Consider the following 24,190-nt stretch of genomic DNA (forward strand, 5'->3'; position numbering starts at 1 on the left):
ACACTTGGAGTATTATGTTCAGTTCTGGTCCCCTCATTATAGGAAGTATGTGGAAGCTTTAGAGAGGGTGCAGAGGGTGTCTTATAGGATAGGTTGAGTGAGCTAGGGCTTTTCTCTTTGGAGAGGAGGAGGATGAGAGGTGACTTGATAGGGGTGTACAAGATGATAAGAGGTGTAGATCGGGTGGACAGTCAGAGACTTTTTTTCCAGTGCGACAATGGCTAACACGAGGGGACATAATTTTAAGGTGATTGGAGGAAGGTATAAGGGGGATGTCAGGGGTAAGTTTTTTTTACACAGAGAATGGTGGATGCGTGGAATGCACTGCCTGAAGAGGTTGTGGGGACAGATATATTACGGACATTTAAGAGACTCTTGGATAGACACATGAATGATAGAAAAATAGGGGGCTATGTGGGAGGGAAGGGTTAGATAGATCTTAGAGCAGGATAAAATGTCAGCACAAGATTGTGGGCTGAAGGTCCTGTACTGTGCTGTCGTGTTCTATGTTGTATGTTCTGTGTAAGAGAAGAAGCAAGGTGGAGGGGAGGGGTCTTTACCTAAAGTGGGAGAATTCAATGTTCCAGACTCCAGCAACTGCAGTCCTTTGTTTATCTTTACCAATATCCTTCTGTGCCTCACCTATTTAAACATCTGTCTCAATGCCTCTTAAACATAGTAACTGTAAGTGATTCCACCACCTGCTTTGGCAATGGGGGAGTGGTGTCCCCTGAGCCTTTCCTATCATCTACAAGGCACACTTCAGGAATGTGATGGAGTGCTGTCTACTTGCCTCCCACGACACTCGAGAAGAGTCAGAGTTGCACAGCACGGAAGCGGGCCCTTCAGCCCAACTCGTCCATACCGACCAAGTTGTCCACCCGAATTAGTCCCATTTGCCTGTGTTTGGCCCACATCCCTCTGAATCTTTCCTCTCCATGTACCTGTCCGAAGATCTTTTAAACAATGTGATTGTACCTCGCTCTATAGCTTCCTCTGGCAGCTCGTTCCATATATATAGAACATAGAACATTACAGCACAGTACAGGCCCTTGGGCCCACAATGTTGTGCTGACATTTTATCCTGCTCTACGATCTATCTAACCCTTCCCTCCCACATAGCCCTCCATTTCTCTATCATTTATGTGGCTATCTAAGAGTCTCTTAGTCCCTAATGTATCTGCCCCACAACCTCTGCAGGCAGTGCGTTCCACGCACCCACCACTCTCTGTGTAAAAAAAAAACTTACCCCTGACATCCCCCTTATACCTTCCTCCAATCACCTTAATATTATGTCCCCTTGTGTTAGCCATTGTCGCCCTGACTGTCCACTTGATCTGTGCCTCTAATCATCTTGAACACCTCTATCAAATCACCTCTCATCCTCCTTCTCTCCAAAGGAGAAAAGAAATACCTTCTGTGGGAAAGTTGCCCCTCGGGTCCCTTTTAAATCTTTCCCCTCTTGTCTTAAACCTATGCCCTCTAGTCTTGGACTCCCCTAACCTGGGACAAAGGAGGTGACTGGCCACCTTATCTATGCCGGTCATGATTTTATAAACTTCTGTAAGGTCACCCCCCGAGCCTCCTACGCTCCAGGGGGAAAAAAAGGTCCCAGCCTCTCCTTACAACTCAAGCCATCCGTTCCCAGCAACATCCTTGTGAATCTTTTCTGCTTAATGATGTCCTTCATATAGAAGCTCGACACCTAGGTTGGATAAAGCAGCCGATTTGATTGGCAGTCTGCCCACCATCCTGAACATCCATTTCCTCCCAACCGTGGCACCATCTACAATATGCACAGCAGTTATTCACCCAAGCTACTGCAGCAACAGCTTCCAAACTTGCAAGCCTAGTACCAGCAGAACAAGGTCAACAGGTGTAGGGGACACCACCACCTGCAGGTTCCCCTCCAAGTCGTACACCATGTCTTCCCCTGTCATAGGAAAGACGTCACTAAGCTAGAAAGAGTGCAGAGAAGACTTACAAGAATGTTGCCAGAGCCTGAGTTATAAGCAGAGGTTGGGCAGGCTAGGACTTTATTCCTTGGTGACCTTATGGAGATGTGCAAAATCATGAGGCGCTTCGATAAGGTGAACACACGCAGTCTTTTTCCCCAGGGAAAGGGAATCAAAAACTAGAGGGCATAGGTTTAAGGTGAGAGGGGAAAAATTTAAAAGGGACCTGAGGGGCAACTTCTTCACGCAGAGGGTGATGCTTATATGGAGCGAGCTGCCAGGGGAAGTGGTACAATAACAATATTTCAAAGACATTGAGGCAGATACGAGGATAGGAAAGGTTCAGAGGGATATTGGCCAAATGTGGGCAAATGGGTCTAGCTTAGATGGGCATCTTGGTCGGCATGGATGAGTTCGGCTGAAGGGCCTGTTTCCATGCTGTATGACTCTATCACTGTATGACAAGTGACCATCCCGATCTGGAAACAGATTGCCGGTCTTTCACCCTCGCTGGGTCTAAATCCTGGAACTCCCTACGCAACAGCACAGTGGGAGCACCTCTCAGAGGACTGCAGCAGCTGAAGGAGGTAACTTTCACTTCCCAAGGGCAACTGAGATGGGCAACTTATGTTGGCCTTCCCACACCGTGTATGAAATTTAAAAATCTGTGTGTTATAGAATTGTACAACGTGGAAACAGGCCCTTCAGCCCACTGGTCTATGCTGACTGAGATGTGTGCCTGAAATTTAACGCTAAATTCCGAATCAATAACCTGTGCAAATCACGCTTTGACTGGATGGAAAATTGACAAATGATCTTTGTTTCTTTTCGACACTCCTAGGGAATTCTTATTTAAACATCCGAAATATTCATCAAGTCTGAGTGTACGGAAGACAAGTGTGATGAAGAAAGGAGGGATCTTCAGTTCCGAGTTTGTTGTGTTCCTCATTCCCTCTCTTCTGATAACTCACCTGTTAATGCTGGGAGTAGGGTATGTGTTTGACTCCCATTGAGATTGTCTTATGCGCACAATGTTTTGCCAAAAATTCCCGGAACATTTTCCTTGAATTGGTCTATGTGAACCTAATATTCTTTATGACTGTCACATTAAGTTACAGTGAGACTAAAGCAAATTAAATAGCTCTTTGGCCCCGAGGTCATTTATGCTTCATATAAACTTCCTCGGTTTTTATCTCACCCGATCACTGTTCCTCTCCATTTCCTTATTATATAGCAACCTTCGAAATGTGTTGATGCCCTTTATAACCACAGTTACGCCCTACAGCAGTTCCACATTATCTCTCTATTCCCAGTTCTGGCGAACGATCCTGGACCCAACTGTTTCTCCTTCCACAAATGCTGCCCAACCTGCTGAGAATTTCCAGCATTTCCTGGTTTTGTTTCAGATTTCCAGCATCTGTGGTCTTTTGATTTTCTTCCATATCGCCATTGCTCGTTTGTCACGGCTGCACAAGTTGATAGGGTGGTAAAGGCGTAGGGCATGCTTGCCTTTATTAGTCGAGGCATTGAGTTCAAGAGTCAGGAAGTTACATTGCAACTTTTAAAACTCTGGTTAGCGCACATCTGGAGTTGCGTTCAATTCTGGTCACCCCATTTATAGGAAGGATGTGGAGGCTTTGGAGAGGGTACAGAAGAGGTTTACCGGGATGCTGTCTGGATTAGAAGGTATGTGCTATAAGGAGAGGTTGGACAAACTTGGGTTGTTTTCTCTGGAGCAGCAGATGCTGAGGGGAGATTTGATAGAAGTTTATAAAATTATGAGAGACATAGAGCAGACAGCTGGTATCTTTTTCCCAAGGTCAAAATGTTCAATACTAGAGGGCATGCATTTAAGGTGAGAGGGGGAAGGTTCAAAGAGGTGTGTGGGGCAAGTTTTTTTACACAGAGTGGTGGGTGCCTGGAATGTGCTGCCAAGGGTGGCGGTGGAGGCAGATACAATAGAGGTGTTTAAGATGCTCTTCAATAGGCACATGAACTTCAATAGGAACATGATATGGATCATGTGCAGGCGGAAGGGATTAGGTGTCATTCACTTAATTAGTTTGGCACAACATGCTGGGCCAAAGAGCCTGTTGCTGTGCCGCACCGTTCTTTGTTCTTAGATGGGGACTGGGAAATCCACCAGAAATGTATGCTTCCCTGTTTATGAATCAACTGCAACTGGAAACATCTCTAAATCGAGTTGCCCATTTATGACTCTCTTTTTGAAGGACTTATTCAGACCTCTTGGTGTTCTCTGTACCTGACAAAGAGTTCTCAACCGTTCAGTCTATTCCAATGGATTTTGGCCTAGAAATTCCTTTGTAAAGCTCCCCAAAATAAATGGTGCTGTGCTCTCAAAAGCTGGCCTGACCTGGAGAGAGCGGTGTTTGCACAGCTTTTTTTTTGCTCTTAAAACTCTAAAACATCAACAGTAGCACAACACTCAAAATTTGTCTGCAATGTGATCGGGTCTGAAAAGTGGCTGTTTGTATTTATCACAGACAGCATTTACTAATTCCATTTCACCTGAACGTGCGTTCCTCAAGGGCAGATATGCCCATTGCAATCTTAATCGTCACTGAGATGTGGTCTCCTGTGGCTCCAAGTACATTGTTCCATGCACCTTGACTTTTTTTCTTTCCAGGGAGGTTAGGATTACAGTCGTACTTGGCTTCCTAGCCTTGGGACCATTCCAATCCAATCTGTGCCATATCTGCCCTTGGCTGACTTAGGGAGGTCACTCAGACTCCCTATTCAAGGAGAGACATGATCTTCTTCCTTTAGTCATAGAATCATTGTCATAGAGTCACACAGCATGGAAACAGGCCCTTCGGCCCAACATCCATGCTGACTGTGTTGCCCAGCGAGCTAGTCCCATCTGCCCTTGTTTGGCCCATAGCCCTCTAAACCTCTCCTATCCATGTACTTATCTAGATGGCTTTTAAATGTTGCTAATGTGCCCAGTTCAACCACTATTTCTGGCAGTTTATTCCAAATATGCACCACCCTTTGCTTGAAGAAGCTGCCCCAGGCAGGGTAGTGTAGCGGTTAGCGTAACGCTTTACAGTGCCAGTGACCGGGGTTCAAATCTGCCCACTGTCTGTAAGGAGTTTATATATTCTCCCCGTGTGTCTGCGTGGGTTTCCTCCGGGTGCTGCGGTTTCTTCCCACATTCCAAAGACGTACGGGTTAGGAAGTTGTGGGCATGCTATGTTGGTGCCGGAAGCGTGGCGACACTTGCGGGCTGCCCCCAGAACACTACGCAAAAGGTGCATTTCACTGTGTGTTTCAATATACATGTGACTAATAAAGGTATCTTATCTTATGATGTCCCTTTTAAATCTCTTCCCTCTGATCTTAAACCTATTGTTTTTAGCACCCCCTCCCTGGGAAAAATACTATGTGCTTTCACCCTGTCTATGCCCCTTATGATCTTATACACCCCTATCAGGTCACCCCTCAATCTCCTACATTCCAGGGAATAAAGTCCTAGTCTACACAGCCTCCCTTTGTAACTCAGGCCCCCAAGTCCAGGCAAATTCCTGGTAAATCTTTTCTGCACTCTTTCTAGTTTAATAACATCTTTCCTGTAACAGGATGACAAAAGCTGTACACAATACTCCATGTGAGGCCTCACCAACATCTTGTATAACTGCAACATAATTTCCCAACTCCTATACTCAGAACCAGAATCAGGTTTATTATCACTGACATATATCGTGAAATTTGTTTTGCGGCAGCAGTACAGTGCAATGACATAAAGACATTAAAAATTACTATAAGTTACAAAAATAAGATAAGATCTCTTTATTAGTCACATGTACATCGAGATACACAGTGAAGTGCATCTTTCGTGTAGTGTTCTGGGGGCGCCCGCAAGTGTCGCCACGCTTCTGGCGCCAACGTAGCATGTCCACAACTTTCTAACCCGTACGTCTTTGGAATGTGGGAGGAAACCGGAGCACCTGGAGGAAACCCACACAGACACGGGGAGGATGTACAAACTCCTTACAGACAGTGGCGAGAATTGAACCCGGGTCGCTGGCGCTGTAATAACGTTACGCTAACCGCTATACTATGGTGCAAAAGAAGAATAACAAGGTGTTCATGGGTTCAGAGGGGAAGAAGCTGTTTCTGAAACGTTGAGTGTGGATCTTCAGGCTCCTGTACCACCTCCCCGATGGTAGTAACGTGAAGAAGGCAATCCTGGATGGTGAGGGTCCTTCATGATGGATGCCACCTTCTTGAGGCACCGCCTCTTGAAGATGTCCTCGATGGCAGGGAGGGTTGTACCCGTGATGGGAGCTGGCTGAGTCTACAGCCCTCTGCAGCCTCTTTTGATCCTGCACATTGGAGCCTCCATACCAGGTGGTGATGCAACCAGTCAGAATGCTCTCCACCATACATCTCACTTTACTCAATAGAAACTCAAGTGGAAACAAACAATGTGAACTGCACTTAGTGTTGTACAGTTCTACATTACTTAGGATATTGTGTACAGTTCTGGTCACCACACTACAGGAAGGATGTAGTGACAATAGAGAGTGTGGAAGAGATTCACCAGGATGTTGCCTGGAATGGAGGAGAGATTGGATAGGCTGGGCTTATTCTGGAGGAGGTTGAGGGATGACCTTAGAGCTTTATAAAATTAGAAGGAGCATAGATAGAGCAGATGGACAGAATCATTTTCCCACGGCAGGGGAGTCTAGAACTTGATGGCACAGGTTTAAGGTGAGAGGGGGGAAATTTAAAAGAGATCTGAGGGGTAAGTTTTACGGAGGGTGGTGAATATCTGGAACAAGCTGTCAGAGGGAGTAGTGGAGGAAGATACAATGACAACACTTAAAGGACATTTGGACATGTAGGAAAGGAGTAGAGGGATATGAGCCTAATGTGGGAATAGGCATCACATTGACATGGCTGAGGTGGGTCAACAGAGCTAGTCTCTGTGCTGTGTGTTTCTATGGTTCTATGGGATGTTGCCAATGCTACAGGCATCTCCATGGTGCCGTGTTCATATTCACTCATCTGCTTCTGGAGATCGCCTAGCAACCTCTTCCTGTAGGCCTGAATGGTCTCCGTTACCCATGCCACCTATGAGCATTCTTCTTCACCAACAAGCAAAGTGCTGGAGCAACTCAGCAGGTCAGGCAGTATCTGTGGAGGGAAATAGACAGTCAACATTTCAGATTGAGACGTTTCTTCTGAACTTGAAACGTCAGCTGTCCATTTCCCTCCACGGATGCTGCCTGACCCGCTGAATTCCTCCAGCGTTTTGTTTTATGCTCCAGACTACAGCATCTGCAGTCACTTGTGTCACCTTTCTTCACCAGTCTGTCCAGGGGTCTCTGATTCCTTGGAGTGCTCTCCCACCCCTTCCCATCTTTGCAGCATTTACTTACTCAATGGCAACACCTTCCAGTAGCTGGAAGAATGTTACTTCTTGAAATGTCTCTTTAAGAGCTGCAGAGATTGCACCTGTTGGGTAAGTAATGGGAGCAGTGAGGACCCATCTGACAGTACTGTTATGTGAACCTTACAATGGAAGTTCTCATTTCTGAGACTTCTACAAACTTCCTGAGTGATCTGCTGCGCTGTTATAACACTGGTAAAAGATGGCAAGACAATTTCTAGCCCATAAATGTTCAGTTATGGCATCTTTGCAATTTCTGTTAATTGCAGAGAGAATAGAACGAAGCAGAGTGTTCTCAGCTGTGGCCTGACTGAAGTTTTGGGCCACTTCCACTTTCTGTTTCATTCCCCCCTGAAGTAAATGTTCACTTGGTTTGTTTTTTAATGGGTTTATTAATCTGAATGCCCTGGAGGCCCTCCAATCTCCACCACACACACATGATGCAAATTACTCCTGAAAATCTAATTTCAGATTTTTTTTAGAATAAAGACTGAAGTAACTTGATGGGAGTTTCAAAGATTATAAAGGCACACTGACAAAGTTGTGATGCATAAATTATTCCCTGGTTCATTGTGGTGGAAGGTCTTTGACTGTCTCTGTCCTTCTGTCTCCTTTGTTTCTTTAATGGTGGAAAGGTTTCTAAATCTGTACCTCAGTCTCTTAACTTCTGTATCTGTGTACGTTTCTCTCCCGTCTCGTCCTCTCACCCTCCTTCCTTCTCGATTGCTTTTTCTCTTTCCTCCCTCCTGAACAGTGAGACTATGTCTGTCTGTCTGTCTCTCTGTCTGTCTGTCTCTCTGTCTCTGTTTTTTATCCCCCTCCCACCACGTCTTGTCTACCTCTCTCTACATGTGTGTCTCCCACTCTATCCTTCTCTCTCCCCTCCCTCTGTTTTTCTTGCCTCTCCTTCCTCTAATGGGTTAACACCAGACTTCAGTTGCTCCTCATGCACCACCCCTCTTTGTTTCAGGGGCTCTGGGCTGGTAAAAATCTACCAGCAGAACACCGCAGCTGCTGGAAATCTGAAATAAAAACTGAAAATGCTGGAAACACTCAGCATTGGTGGAACACGAAACAGCGTTGTTTTAGGCTGATGACCCTTCACGAGAACACTGTGACTATCCAGCCCTCCGCTGACCCTAAGCCCAGTATAACATTCCTCAGCGTAGAGTGGGAGCAACCGCACAGACTCTCCAGGTGCCACAGAAATTCTTTCTTTGACTGTACCTCTTTTCTCCCTCTTTAGAGTCTACATCGGCAGAAGACTGGCAGCTTCCTCCGCAAGTACCTTGTAAATGTCCTACTGTGAAGAAGTGCTCAAACTTGACAACCAGCAGAGGTTGACACCAGTTCCTTTACTTGCTGCTCACGTAGACAGACCTAGCAGGCGCCTGGGAAAGTTGCAAAGACTTGAAACGTTTCTACTGTTCCTCCATCTGTGCCTCTGTGCTCGTCTTCTCCTGTTCTTAGACTTTCATTTGCCCTTTGCAGCCACACAGACACAATGCCAGCTACCTTTTTAGTGGGAGGTCTAATTCAACAAGTTTCCCGTTGTTGTAAAACTCCTGTCACCCTTTGGTGAACCTGACCAGTCCGCTGTACTCCAGGGCACGCCCACTGTTGTGTGGCCACACCACAGTAATCGCATGCCTACACCTCCGTGCGTGCGTGTACGTGTGCCCTGTGCTTGGTGTTTCCGCACACCCTGTGAAGTAACACCCCGTGGACCAAAGTTGGGATCTTTACTTCAACTGTACGTTAATGTCGGGTGAGAAGTCAACCCCTCTCTTGGTGGGTGTCGAGGATCTCGCAGCATTATTCTGGTGAAGACCAGGAGAGTTCTCCTCAGTGTTCACACCAGTATTTTTTCTGGCCTCAACAACAATAGGGCAGATTACTCGGTTCTTTATGCATTGCTGTTTGTGGGAGCTTGCTGTGCATAGTTTGGTTGCTCTGTTTGCATTGCAACAGGGACATCAGTTTCCCAACACTTCATCTGCTTTAGTGTACTGGGACATCATAGAAGGGTCAGGAACGACCCTGTTCTTGCAGCAGTGGTCTTGCTTGCTATGTCTTGCTAGGGATCAACTCCATTTACCATAGAACACTACAGCACAGAAAACAGACCATTCGGCCCTTCTAGTCCGTGCTGAACTTTATTCTGCTAGGTCCCATTGACCTGCACCCCGTCCATGACCCTCCAGACTCTCCCTTCCATGTTATCTATCCAATTTATTCTTAAAACTCAAGAGTGAGCCCGCATTTATCACATCAGATGACAGCTCGTTCCATACTCCCACCACTCTCTGTGAAGAAATTCCCCCTCATGTTCCCCCTCATGTCTCCCCAAACCTTTCCCCTTTCACCCTAAAGCCATGTCCTTATCTTTCCTAATCTAGGTGGAAAGAGCTTGCTCGCATTTGCTGTCTATACCCCTCATAATTTTGTAAACCGCTATCAAATCTCCCTCATTCTTCTACGCTCCAAGGAATGAAGTCCTAACCTGTTCAATCTTTCCCTGTAACTCATCTCCTGAAGACCTGGCAACATTCTGGTAAACTTCTCTGCACTCTTTCAATCTTACTGATATCCTTCCTATAGTTAGGTGACCAGAACTGCAAACTACTTCCTTACCGCAACGACATCAAGTCTACGCCAGCTCACAGAGCAATCCCATCGCCAGCTAATTTTCCATGTCACCCATTTCCCCCCACATTCCCATTAACTACCACTCACTTAGGGGCAATCTAAAGTGACTGTACACCTTTGGGATGTGGGAGGGAGACCACACAGTCACAGAGAGCACGTGCAAACTCCATGCAGTCAGCACCCGAGGTCAGGATTGAACCCGGGTCTCTGGAGCTGTGAGGTAGCAGCCCGACCCACTGCTCCACTTGGCTGTGCATTTTTCCTCATGTACCAGTCTTTCAGGTTGTCATCGCCTCTTTTGGGAAAACTCTTTTGCTGTCTTGCTAACCACTGGGAATACAGCTGATGGTTATAATATTCAACAAGTTCAGGGGAAGATGATCATGAAATGTGAGATAAACTAAAAGAAGGAAATATCGGAGTAAGAGGTGAAGGTTGTACTTGCACCGATCAAGGATTGCAGTCAGAAAACACCTGAGGTCAGTTCCTGGGGAATGAGAAACAGGAGAGATGATTCTGACATCTCTCGATAGCCCCCCCAGTAATTAGATTTACAATGACATTTGGTGTTAAGAATGGATTTTCTCAGGCCTTCAGAAGTGTATGCAGAGAGTCTTGGCTTTCAGTTTGGAGGCTGAGGTGTCCTGCCTTTCCTGTATCTCCTTAGGGAGATTTCATTTCTTGTTGCAGCTTCCACCAACCTCCCAACAGAAGCAGAGAAAAGTTCGATCCCCGCTCCTTTAGATTTCCCATTCTGCTGTTAAAGAGTTCATCACCCTGGGAGGTTATTGCAATTTTTTTTCTAGGGTAAATGAATCTGTATATCAGGAAACGTTGCCAATTTTTCAGGAAAGGAGAGGATTCTCTTTGTCCTTTGAAATCTGTGGCCTCTGCCATCCAGATGTAGGGCAGTGAGTGAATGGATGTGGCAGAACAGTGGGTAACTTACTGAACTGTGGGTCTGGAGATGTGAATTCAAATTACATTGTAGCAGCTGGGGTTATTGAGAGAACTGGTGAGGGTTAAACAAGCTAGTATGGGTAATAGTAACTAAGAAATGGCTTGGTTGTCAAAAAAAAAGTCTGGTTGATTATAAGGTAAGATATCTTTATTAGTCACATGTACATCAAAACACACAGTGAAATGCATCTTTTGCGTAGAGTGTTCTGGGAGCAGCCCGCAAGTATCGCCACGCTTCCAGCGCCAACATAGCATGCCCACAACTTCCTAACCTGCATGTCTTTGGAATGTGGGAGGAAACCGGAGCACCCGGAGGAAACCCACGCAGACGTGGGGAGAACGTACAAACTCCTTATGGACAGTGGCCGGAATTGAACCCGGGTCACTGGCACTGTAATAGCGTTACACTAACCACTACACTACTGTGCATGCACACCTACTTCAGGAAAGGAAATATGCTGTCCTTAACCTGGTGTGACTTCATTCCCACATGAGGTTGACTCTTGACTGACCCCTCAATTTGCTGGTGGTTGCGATGGACAATCACTGCTGGCATTGTCAGTGACACCCACATCCCATGAAAAGCAAGTACCATCTGCATTTCCCTTCCAATTCCCACCATCCTGACTTGGAAATGTATCTTGGTCCTTCTTCATCACTGGGGCTAAATCCTGGAATTTCTTCCCCAGTAGCACTGTGAGAGCACCTTCACCAGAATCATAGAACCATACAGCACAAAACAGGCCCTTCGGCCCACCATGTTGTGCCGTCCATCAGACCACCCTCACACTATCTAACCCTTTCCTCCCGCATATCCCTCTATCTCACATTCCTCCATGTGCCTATCCAACAAACTCTTGAACCTGTCCAATGTATCTGCCTCCACCACCACCCCAGGCAGTGCATTCCATGCACCAACCACTCTCTGGATGAAAAACCTTCCCCTGACATCTCCCCTGAACCTCCCACCCATAACCTTAAAGCCATGCCGTCTCGTCTTAAACATTGGTGCCCTGGGAAGGAGGTGCTGGCTGTCTACTCTATCTATTCCTCTCAATATTTTATATACCTCTATCATGTCTCCTCTCATCCTCCTCCTTTCCAGTGAATAAAGCCCTAGCACCTTAAACCTGTGCTCATATTCCGTACACTCTAATCCAGGCAGCATCCTGGAAAATCTCCTCTGCACCCTCTCCAACGTCTCCACATCCTTCCTATAATGTGGCGACCAAACCTGAACACAGTACTCTAAGTGTGGCCTAAGTAGAGTTTTATAAAGCTGCATCATCACTTCGCGGCTCTTAAACTCAATCCCATGATTTATGAAAGCTAACATCCCATAGGCCTTCTTGACTGCTCTATCCACCTGTGAGGCAACTTTCAGTGAACTGTGAATATGAACCTCCAGATCCCTCTGCTCCTCTACACTGCCAAGTACCTTGCCATTTACCTTGTACTCTGCCCTGGAGTTTGTCCTTCCAAAGTGTACCACCTCACACTTCTGCGGAGCTGTTCAAAAAGACAGCTCACCACCTTCTTGAGGGCAATCCAGGGTGGGTAATAAATGCTGGGTTTGGCAAAGGTGCTCACATTCTATTGCAGAGTGTTTGCATTAATAACTGACTAATGTCACACTGTTTGAAAGTTAGAAGAGTGCAGGATGAGATTATGCACACAGAATAGGGGTGTCTTCTGGCTATGGAGATTTGGGAAAAAGGCCTATTTTTTTTCATCTGCTGTAGATAAAGGATTACTGGCAAGGCCAGCTCAACAAGAGCACATAGGAATTCACCAGGCTCAATGGCCAGTGAACGTGTATATCTGTTGCTTCCTGGTTAATAGGTTGTCCTACTCGGAAGGACTACCTTCTCCATTGCAAGGCTTCAAGATGCTGGTCACCACCACGTTCAAAGGTGTGTCCTAGTCTGGTCAGTGAATGAAGAGCAATAAGATTGTGACCATGAAGCTGAATCTTTGGCAGTCTGAATATAGAGCTCTATAAAATAGAGTCATGGGCTCATACAGCACAGAAACAGGCCCTTCGGCCCACAGAGTCCATGCTGACCATCAACCACCCACTTATCCTAATTCTACTTTAATCCCAATTTTTATTCTCCCGTCAACTCCCCCCACATTCTACCACACACTGGGGACAATATCTCATGGCCAATCATCCGACCAACCTGTATGTCTTTGGGATAAAATGACTAACAAGGTAAAGAGAAACAAAATGTCTGTGGCACTTTTCACAACCTTAAGATATCCTAAAACACTATGGAAATATTTTTGGACTGCAGTCACTGGTGAGATGTAGGAGACATGGCAGCCAACACTATTGCACAGCAAGATCCTACAAACAGCAATTAAGCGATTACAAGATGATTAATTTTTTAATGTTGCTAGTTGAGGGATCAATGATACCGGGGTGGGGGCAGTCCAGTTCCTCTTCATAGAAACCTATGGTCTCAATTTAACATCTCATCTGAATAAGAGGTCACCCACTTAAGAGTGAGAGGAGGAAAAATTTCTTCTCTCAGAGGGTCATGGATCTATGAAATTTTACCCCAGAGCTGGGCCAATGAATGTATTCAAGATCAAGTTGGAAAGTGGAGTTGAGACTACTATCAAATCAGACGTCATCATAAGCAACGGCAGAACATTGTAAGGTTTATTCCTGCTCCTATAATCTGAAATATGGCACCTCTGGTAGTAAATGTCACCTTAGATTTTATGATTAAATCTTTGGAGCAGAACTTGAATTTAGGACCCTCTCAGAGGTGAAGTGTTATCCAGTAGCAATACTAAATTACTAAGACACTGTACAGCACTTATCTGTGTGAGCCAGTGACCGATTGGTTGATAGTATTTTCAATATACCTACAGGATTCAGAGGGACCTGACAAGGATGCTTCATTGCCCCAAAAAGGTTCACCAGATTGATCTGTGCGATGGCAAGTCAGTCATGTGAGAGGTTAGGGACTTGTGAACCCTTTTAACATGGGAGGAAGGAGTCGGAGCAGGCAAAATGGCTCCTCATAGCTGTTTCATAGAATAGTACAGCACAGGAACAGGCCCGTCAACCCACAATGATGTTCATTGTTGATAACATCATTGGAGAAACTAAGGCTGTCTTCTCTTGAGTTTAGAAGAATGAGTAAGGATCTCATTGGAAAGCACAAAATTCCTGATGCAGGGTTTTGACCCAAAATGGCAACAATTCCTTTCCCCTCCACAGATGCTGCTCGAACCACTGAGTTCCTCCAGCAAATGGTTTGTTGCTGCTGATTCCAGCATCTGCAATCTCCTGGGAGGATAACCCCCCCCTAGCTGGGGAGTCTAGAACCAGGGGTCACCATCTCAGAATAAGGGGGTGACCTCAGGATTGAGATAATGGGAAATCTCTTCACCCAGCGGGTAGTGGATCTTTAGACTTTTAGAATATAGAACAGTACAGGTCAGGAACAGGCTCTTCAGCTGAAGATGTCCATGCCAACCATGATGCCAATTTAGACTGCACATCTGCCCAAGCCCAAATTTTCTACCCAAGCAGGCACTGAAGGTTCAAGACAGAATTCAATGGATTTTTGGATGGAAGGAATCAAGTTATTTTAATAAGGCAGGTAAATGGTTTTTGAGATAGTAGTTCAACCTTGATCTTGTTGAATGGTGGGGCACATATGAGGGACTGAATGGCCTTTGGCTTCTGTTCCTTGCATTTTTGTGTCAAACTCCACAAGGAGTTGACAGGGACACAGGATTCCCGCACTTGAACATCTTAGTATCCTAATGCACACCACATACTGCCACCTAGCCTTAACCTGGCACGGTGTTCCAGAACTGAGGATCAGGTGAGGAAAGTGGACCTGGAATACAGGATCAACTACGATGTTATTGATTTTGAACAGACTTGAGGTGCTATTGGCCGCCTCCTGCACCTGTCCACCATGTTACAGAGTTGTACCTCACAGAAAACATGCCCTTCAGCCCGTCAAGTCCATGCCATCCATCAAGCACCCATTTACACCAATCCCATTTTTTTATCCTCCCCACACAGGTGAGCAGGAGAATCTGGGGGTAGTTGTTTCCAGCAACTACCCCAGATTCTCCCACTCACCTGAACACCAATTTACAGTTACAGATTAACCGACCAACCTTTGGGATATTGAGAAGGTTCTATTTTTGCAGTGCATCCTAATTTTTACTGAGCGTAAATCCATTTCAGAACAGATTTATTTTACATCAGTTGATAAAGAAGAATGATATTGTTGCTGAGACAACAGGATAAATTGATGGCATCTAAATGCCATCAAATTGTCAGTGTCCATTGCAGAATGAAAAAAATAGACTTTTATAGTGCATTACACAAGCTTGGAAGATTCCAAAAGCTTTAGAGCCATTTGTTGCAAGGACCAAATAATGTTTAATCTTAATTGAAAGATAATTATTGGCCAGGGCATCAGGCATAGCTGTGCCACCCATCTTCAAAATGATGACATCTCTTGTGCTCGCCTGACGAAATTCTCACAGAGCGTGGTGAATCTCTGGAATTCTCTATCCACGAGTGTTGTAGAGCATAGATTGTTGGGGGTATTTCATAGAGTCATACTGCACGGAAACAGGCCCTTTGGCCCAAACTGGCCCATGTCGACCAGATGCCCATCCAAGCTAGTCCCATTTGCCCACGTTTGGACCATATCCCTATGAACCTTTCCTATCCATGTGCCAGTCATAAGAGTTATAATAGAGCATGGAAGTAGGCCCTTCAGCCAACTGGGTCCATGCTGATCAAGATGCACCATCCAATCCAGTTCCATTTGCCTGCATTTGGCCCATAACCTTCCAAACCTTTCCTATCCATGCACTTGTCAAATTCTTTTAAGAGTTGTTATTGTACCTGCCTTAACCACTGCTTCTGGCAGCTCACTCCATTTACATACCACCCTCTGTGTAAAAAAAAGTTGCCCCTCAAATTCTATTAAACCCTTCCTTAAAGAGGGGTTAGATACAGATTTGAAAAATTGAGGAATTGAGGGCTACAGGGAACTGGCACAGAAGAGGAGTTGAGGCCTGGGGCAGATCAGCCATTTTGAATGCTAGGGCAGGCTTGAGGGCCTGACTGGCCTACTCCTGGTGTTTACTTTGGTAGAAGACAAGGACTTGGTTTTAACATCTTGTTCCAATAGGCAGCTGCTTTGACGACACAGCAATCCCTCAGATATTGCCTGAGGTGTCAGCTCTTTTATATTCGAGCCTCCCGAGTTGGGTTTCAACCACAATACTCCTGATTCAGTGTGAAAAGCTACTGGGTCTCAGCTGACATGCAGTCTTCAGGAAATTTTCAATGAAGACCACTGTTCAGCTCATTTAGTTCTTTTATTCAATGTCACCCACAGGTTACTCCATGAGAACTCCATGTTTTTATTTTAAACAATCCCATGATCATCATCTCCACTAGCATTTAAGAAGTCTTATCCACGTGTTAGTCACTCTTTGTAGGAGAAAATTAGTCTCAAATTTGCTGTTGCTTTGTCTTACTCACAACATTCATTTTTGAAATAATGTTCCAATCCACTGTTCCTCCCTAACCTTCTCTTAGCTTTGGACTGAAGGGCCTGAGTTTTCCCAGTCAGGTTTAAAGGCATTTGCTGTCTGAAAACCAGTGATCAGTCATAGCTCCTGGCTCTGCTTTGATTTCCCCACAACCCCGGTGTGAACACTTCCCTCCTCTCTCTGGAAAGCTTGAGCCATGTAATGTTGGACTGAAATCAAGAAGACCTTGCTCCACTTGTACACGTGTGGGTCTGCGACTGGGCAAAAGTTTTTATGGATCATATGGGGTCTCAAGCACCTACATCACAGTTATTTGCCCACAAGCATTGTAAGTTGATCAGGCCCTCGCCATTGCTGTGTATTATGAGGTCCTGCTTTCAATGTTATTAATGACTGGAATTTAGATATTTGCAATTAGAAGACCAGTAAATATGCTTTGTCCTCCTTAGACCCCCATGTGAAAAGCAATTAAACCTCCGCAATGATGTACTTCCCTGGATTATGTTGGTTCTCAGTTGAATGCCTCTTGAACGTCTTGTTGTTTCCAAGCTTGTTCTATACATTGGGGGAGGAGGGGGGGAGGTTTGGTCTTTTTTTCGCTTTGATTGCAATCTCTCCTGATGTGCTTGTCTGTGCGCTAGTTCCATTACCAACACATAGAACAGTACAGCACAGAACAGGCCCTTCGGCCCACAATGGTGTGCCGACATAGCTAATCCCTTCTACCTAGAGAATGTGCCCATCATGTGCCCATCCAAGCCCCTCTTATAAGCCCCCAATGAATTTGCCTCCAACACCCTATCAGGCAACACATTCCAGGCATCCACCACTATCTCAGTAAAAAACTTACCCCTCACGTCTTCTGAACCTACCCCCTCTCACTTTAAATGCATGCCCTCAGGTATTGGATCACTCAGTAATGGGAAAAAGATATTGCTTGTCGACCCGATCTATGCCCTCATGATTTTATATACTTCCAGCAGATCACCCCTCAGCCTCCACCGCTCCAGAGACAAGAGCCCAAGTTTGTCCAGCCTCTCCTGATAGCACATGCCCTCTAATCCAGGCAGCATCCTGGTAAACCTCCTCTGCACCTTCTCTAAAGCCTCGACATCCTTCCTATAGTGAGGTGACCAGAATTGCACGCAATACTGTAAATGCGGCCTAACTAGAGTTCTATAGAGATGCATCATAACGTTTTGACTCCTATACTCAATACCTCAATTAATAAAAGCAAGCATTCCATAAGCCGCCTTATTCACCTTGTCTACCTGTGTAGCCACTTTCAATGAGCCATGGACATGCACCCCAAGGTCTCTCTGCTCTTCAACACAATGCATTTCCTAGAGGGTCCAATTATAATACCAGAAGGCAAGAGTTGACTTGCTTTTGGGTTGGAAAAAGCAGCTCAGGATTGGTCATAGAGTCATACCACTTGGAAACTGGCCCTTCGGACATCAACCACCAGTCATCCCATTGTATTTTCACTACATTCCTGTTAACTTTCCCCAGGTTCTGCTGCTCACCTACACACTAGGGGCAATTTAAAGTGGTCAGTTACTCTACCAACCTGCACATTATTGGGATCTGGGAGGAAACTGGAGCCCCAGAGGCAATCCATGTGGCAACAGGGAGAACGTGCAAATTCCTCACAGACAACACCCGAGGTCAGGATTGAACCCGGGTCATTGGAGTTGTGAGACAGCGGCTCTACCAGCTGTGCTGTGGAGGAGGAAAGTGTTGAATTCCTGTTGAGGATTCTGGTCTGAGATAGGGTACTTGGGAGGGAAATTTGGTCTGGATTCAAGCCAGAATTACACCTGAACTGGGAATGGTTGATGTGGAGAACAGACAGCCAAAACAGATGGTGTCTCGTTGACCACAGGACACACAAGATTCTAAGTAACAATAGACCAAGTTAATGGAGAGCCAGATGCAACTGCAACCCATTCACGTTTGCAAAGTGCCATGTTTATTGGTGGTGTGCTCCTGGTGTGAAGATCAGACGAAGTGTGGATTCATTGAATCTGTGCAATAACAACACAATTGCGAGGCCAGTTCACTTTGTCACTCCCCCTACTGGTAGGTTCCCTCCCAGTTAGCTCGACAAGAGGAGTATCACCATAGTATCGTCAACTCTGATCGGACTCAGCTCTGGGGGATTTTATCACATGATTTTCTGCCTTCAACCACTTCCAAACGCTGAATCCATGCCATTTCTTGCCTACCTGATCCATCCCATACCAGTGGTGATGGAAAGTGGATGGACTCTTTGGAACATGGAACAGAACAGCACAGGAACAGACACTTTGGCCCTCAATGTCTGTGCCGAACGTGATGCCGAATTAAACTAAATCTCTTCTGCCTGCACATGATCCACATCCCTCCATTCCCTGCGTATTCACATGTCTATCTGCAAGCCTCTCAAACACCACCACCAACACTGGCAGCCTGATCCAGGTACCCAGCACTCTCTCTGTAAAAGACTTGCCACACACATCCCTTTTAAACTTTCCCCTCTCGCCTTCAAGCTATGCCCTCTAATATTTGACACTTTTACCTTGGTGGAGGAAAACCCTATCTCTGTCTCTCATAATTTTATAAACTTCTATCAGGTCTCCCCTCAGCTTCCAATGCTCCAGAGAAAACAACCCAAAACCAAGTTTGTCCAACCTCTCCTTATAGCTCATACCCTCTAATCCAGGCAGCATCCCGGTAAACCTCTTCTGCACCCTCTCCAAAGCCTCCACGTCGTTCCTGTGATGGGACGATTGGAATTGCACACAATACTTTCGTCGGGAGTGAATTCTAGGTCGGTGGTGAGTGTGGGTGGGGTTGCTGTTGTGTGCTCAGGATGCCAGGACTTCGTCATGGCATCATGGAATCATACAGCACCGAAACAGGCCCTTCAACCCACGTTGTCCATGCTGACCATTAAGTACTTCTCCAGATGAAGGGTTTCGACCGGAAGCGTCAACTGTCCATTTCCCTTCACAGACGCTGCCTGACCCGCTGAGTTCTCCCAGCAACTTGTTTTCTGCTCAAGATTCCAGCATCTGCAGTCTCTTGTGTCTCCAAGTACCTATCAACATGGATCCATACACCAGCTCTTGATCTGTACCCTTCTATGCCTTGGTGATTCAAGTGCTCATCTGGATGTTTCTTAAATGCTATGAGAGTCTCTGCTTCTCAGGCAGTTGCACCGTTGAATGTCCTGTTGTAATTTTACTGCACGTCTTCTCTAAGGGAGATTCTGGTCAGTAGGCAGCCTGACTGATAGGTCAGAGACCCGCTGAGCTGGAAGCAGCATCACAGGGCTGAAACAGGAAGAATAGTATGCCTCAGGAGGGAGGGAGAACACCAGGAAGGGAGGGGAATTGGGGAGGCAGGGTTGGAGGGTGCTGGCATCAGCTCCTGTGCCGGTTCTCCATATCGCTGAATTCTGTGCTCCTTCATATATTTCTCTCTCACCACCTTAAGTAGATCCAATGATCTGGCCTCCACCACCCTCAGGGACAGAGAATTCTGGAGATTCACTACCTTCTGAGAGAAGACATTTCCATGCAACTCAGTTTTAAATTTCTGGCCTCTTAGCTTGTAGCTGTGCCCCCTTGTTTGTGCTTCTCCCACGAGTGAAAACATCTCAACATCTACGGAGACACAAGAGACTGCAGCTGATGGAATCTGGAGCAACACACAAAGCGCTGGAGGAACTCATCAGGACAGACAGCATCTATGGAGGGAACTGGACAGTCAACGTTTTGGGTCGAGACCCTTCATCTGTGATGTTGACTGTCCATTTCCATTCACAGATGCTGCCTGACCTGCTGAGTTCCTCCAGTGCTATGTGTGTATCTCAATGTCTATCCTGTCAAGCCCCCTCAGGCTCTTATATGTTTGAATAAGCTCACCCTTGATTGTTCTAAGCACTTAGGAACACAGAACCAAACTGTCCAGCCTCGCTTGATGAACAACCCTCTCATCCGATACATGAACATCAAATTCTCCCACTTTAATTAATCCCCACCCCCATTTCCCACAACTCTACCCCACCATACTTCTCTTCCTCCCTTTCCTAGCCTTGTTACTACTTTTTCCTCTCTCTCTTTATCTTTGACCCTGCTCTCCCCTCCTTCCCCGCACCTGCCTATCCCATTTTATGCTTCCTGCATTCCCATGATTTAATAATAAGATATATAAGATATCTTTATTAGTCACATGTACATCGAAACACACAGTGAAATGCATCTTTTGCGTAGAGTGTTCTGGGGGGCAGCCCGCAAGTGTCGCCACGCTTCCGGCGCCAACATAGCACGCCCACAACTTCCTAACCCGTACGTCTATGGAATGTGGGAGGAAACCGGAGCACCCGGAGGAAACCCACGCAGACACGGGGAGAACGAACAATCTCCTTACAGACAGCCGCCAGATTCTATCACTTGTCCACACACTCGGGGTGATTTACAGCGGCCAATCAACCCACCAACTCGCATGCCTTTGGGATGTGGGAAGGAACCAGAGCAGCCGGGGGGGATCCCACGTGGTCACAGGGAGAACGTGCAAACTTCACGCAGACTGCACTGGAGGGTTGGGATTGAACCTGAGTCTCTGGAGCACTGAGGCAGCAGCTCTGAAGAGGACAGTCTTCCTGTCATTCTACATTAATAAGTAGTGCCAGTGTGCCACCCGCATTTCAGTGCAAGTATTTTGTGTTTGCAAGGTTAACTGAATAGGCTGCCCGCCAAAACGTCACACTCCACCCACCGCTGACACGTCACCAATGCAAAATGCATTGAGACTTCCACAGCTCAGAACCTCTTTGTCTCATGAGCACATGTCCGCAATGCTCCAAGTGACCAAAGTGCGCGTAAAGAAGCAGGACAATTATGTCATCCTTAAACAAAAAGAGATGTTTATTTATTTAGAAAGGAACAATCATTATCATCATTTAGGAATAATCTTAATAGGGGACAATAAGTTGGTGATTAGAAGGGGAAGGGTTCACACTATGATTCTGTTGCCAGGCGATCTCACATCACGTCACATTGACCTGGCCCCGGTCGTTCTCTGGGTCCTTCGCTGAGGTTGGCAGAGCCCCTCCTGTCCTGTAGGGTCAGCTGGATGGGGGCTGCATCACTCGCTTGTTCTTTGGTGGGGGAGGGGGTGGTGGGGACTTGAGGGATTTGACACTGTCCAAGGTTGGAGGGCAAGCAACCTGGTCAAAAGGAGAGAAAACAAACTCGTTCAGACAAGATATCTTTATCAGTCACATGTACATTGAAACACACAATGAAATGCATCTTTTGCGTATAGTGTTCTGGAGGCAGCCCACAAGTGTCGCCACGCTTCTGGCGCCAACATAGCATGCCCACAACTTCCTAACCCGTACGTCTTTGGAATGTGGGAGGAAACCAGAGCACCCGGAGGAAACCCACGCAGTCATGGGGAGAACGTACAAACTCCTTACTGACAGTGGCTGGAATTGAACCCGGGTCACTGGCGCCGTAATAGTGTTGCGCTAACCGCTGCACTACCGAGACTTACGCTCAAACCTCATGGCATAGACTACAGGGGCAATGTACAGTAAAATTGGGTGAAGTAGACTTGGCGGCTGCTTCACCGAACACCTTCGCCCTCTCTGCCCTCGCAGCCTGGATCTTCCCATGTTAATTCTCCTTCCCATTCCCACACTGGCATGTCTGACCTTGGCCTCCTCCACTGCCAAATTGAGGCTAAACTCGTATTAGAGGAACAACACCTTATATTTCGCCCGGGCAGTCTCCAATCTGGCAGCATAAACATCAAGTTCTCAAACCGCTCCCCCTCTGTCCCTTTTCCCTTTTCTCTCTCCTCCTGATCACTCTGGCCCCCTCTTTCCCCTCTCCAACCTTCAATTGCCCATCACCCACACACTCCTCCCACCGGTTCCCCTCCCCACCTCCGTCCCTTTATTCTACGCTCCTTCTTCCTTTCCTATCAGATTCCATCTTCTTTAGCCCTTTGTCACTTCCACATATCATCTCCCTGCTTCTGACACCATTCGCCCCTCCCTCATCAGCCTGTCGTCCCCCCCCGGATCCACCCATCACCTGCCAGCTCTTGCTTCACCCTTTCCCTCCGCCTTTCTATACAGCTTATCTTTCCAGTCCTGATGAAGGGTCTCGCCCCGAAACGTTGACTCTCTATTTCCCTCCACAGATACTGCCCGGCCTGCCAAGTTCGTCCAGCACTTTGTGTGTTGCAACATACTGGAAGACACTGATAATCCACCCTTTGGTCGTGATGGACTAACACATTTTCCAGAAAAGTTATTTTTATATCACATCTTTTTACATGTTACACAGCAGTATAATTTTTCCAGTGAACCAGGTGAGTCTAGATTGAGTGAGAATTATACAAGAACTCCAGACCCTGGTTCTGGCTGCGAACCTATCCCCTCTCCTGATCCCTATGTTCCGGATCCGAATCCCGGCTCTGGAACTGTGCATCAAGGAAACTTATTGAAGACTTATTTACAAGTGTGGGTGTTGCTGGCAAGGCCCAAACCAAACTAAAACATAAGAGAGAGACAGGGGAGTGAATAAAGTGTTTGGCACACTGGCCTTCATCAGTCAGGGCATTGAGTGTAGGAGTTGGGACGTTATGTTGCAGTTGTACAAAACGTTGGTGAGACAAGTGGGACTAGCTTGGATGGGCATCTTGGTTAATATATGACGATGGGCATGTGAGAAAGAACAGGTGAGAGGGAAATATGTAGGGGAATGGAATAGCTCTGAGACCCAGTAAGGACTTAAAGGGATGAATGGACTCCTGCTATGTTGTAAATAAGTATGAACTCAACTGTCTCAACTATGACTCAAACCAACAGCAATGTGGCTGACCCTAAATGCCCTGTTAAAAGCCTTAAAGACAACAGGAAAGTAGAGGTAATAAATGATGACCATGCTAGTGAATAGATAAAAAATCGACCATTATTACACCTTTTTGGATGCATAAGACCCATCGAATGATGTCTGGTTTGTACTTTGACATTGTCTCACCTCTATTTCAAACCTGGACAATTTCCATTTCATTAAATTGAGCTGAAAGCAGAATCAGAAACGTGCAACAGAATTCAAATGGCAAGATGATGTGCATTTTATTTAATGCAAAAATGCAAATTGGGATCAGGGTTTGGCCACTCACCTCGAGTCTGTTCTGCCATCCAATAGGATCATGGCTCTCCTGACCATCACCTCATGTTCATATTCCCACCTCCCACCTGCAAAATTTCATCCCCTTGATGAACCAACTCACCTTAAATTGGGACTGTTCTTTCCCCGATCCCTGGAAGACTGGAGAGGTCTGAGGATCCACCGGATCCTGACTGAAGTTCTCCAGTAGACTTGGGTTAATCTTCTTGGGCAGTGGTGGAGGCCTGGAACTTTTTATCAGCCCACTGAACCCATTGATCACGGCAACTGGGTATCCTGCGGAAACACAGAAATGGTCAGCGATGAAGACCATCACACTTATGTTGGTGCAACTGGTTTAGTTCTGCTGCTCTTCCCTAGGCCTGTGAAAACCAAGGATGGGGAAAGACTTGCTTCACACCAAGTGTCTGGGAGATCATTGGAAATAAAACATAAAAATATTGGAACGTGATTAGGCCAATCAGTGA

General features: G+C 46.2%; 2 protein-coding genes across 3 annotated transcripts in view; one reads left to right on the top strand and one right to left on the bottom strand.

Moving 5' to 3' along the window:
- Nucleotides 1-17,029, top strand: part of LOC127567529 (BCL2/adenovirus E1B 19 kDa protein-interacting protein 3-like) — a 61,118-nt gene extending 44,089 nt beyond the window's left edge. Inside the window, exons 5-7 of one of the 2 annotated variants that reach the window (XR_007955899.1) lie at nt 2,797-2,946; nt 8,618-15,034; nt 15,081-17,029. Coding sequence is in view for 1 of the 2 variants with exons in the window: in XM_052010540.1 (XP_051866500.1) it covers nt 2,797-2,946; nt 8,618-8,666 (199 nt within the window). In the remaining variant the exon portion in view is untranslated. Of the gene's footprint in view, nt 1-2,796; nt 2,947-8,617 lie in introns of both variants that reach the window. The other variant, XM_052010540.1, reaches the window with a different exon arrangement.
- A 4,391-nt stretch (nt 17,030-21,420) lies between these two features.
- Nucleotides 21,421-24,190, bottom strand: part of LOC127580080 (dedicator of cytokinesis protein 2-like) — a 1,107,748-nt gene continuing 1,104,978 nt past the window's right edge. The window contains 2 exon segments of the mRNA XM_052033289.1: nt 21,421-21,745; nt 23,827-23,999. Of these exon segments, the coding sequence (XP_051889249.1) occupies nt 21,644-21,745; nt 23,827-23,999 (275 nt within the window). The 3' untranslated portion in view covers nt 21,421-21,643.

This window comes from Pristis pectinata, chromosome 2, assembly GCF_009764475.1.
Source record: "Pristis pectinata isolate sPriPec2 chromosome 2, sPriPec2.1.pri, whole genome shotgun sequence".
Taxonomy (NCBI): domain Eukaryota; kingdom Metazoa; phylum Chordata; class Chondrichthyes; order Rhinopristiformes; family Pristidae; genus Pristis; species Pristis pectinata.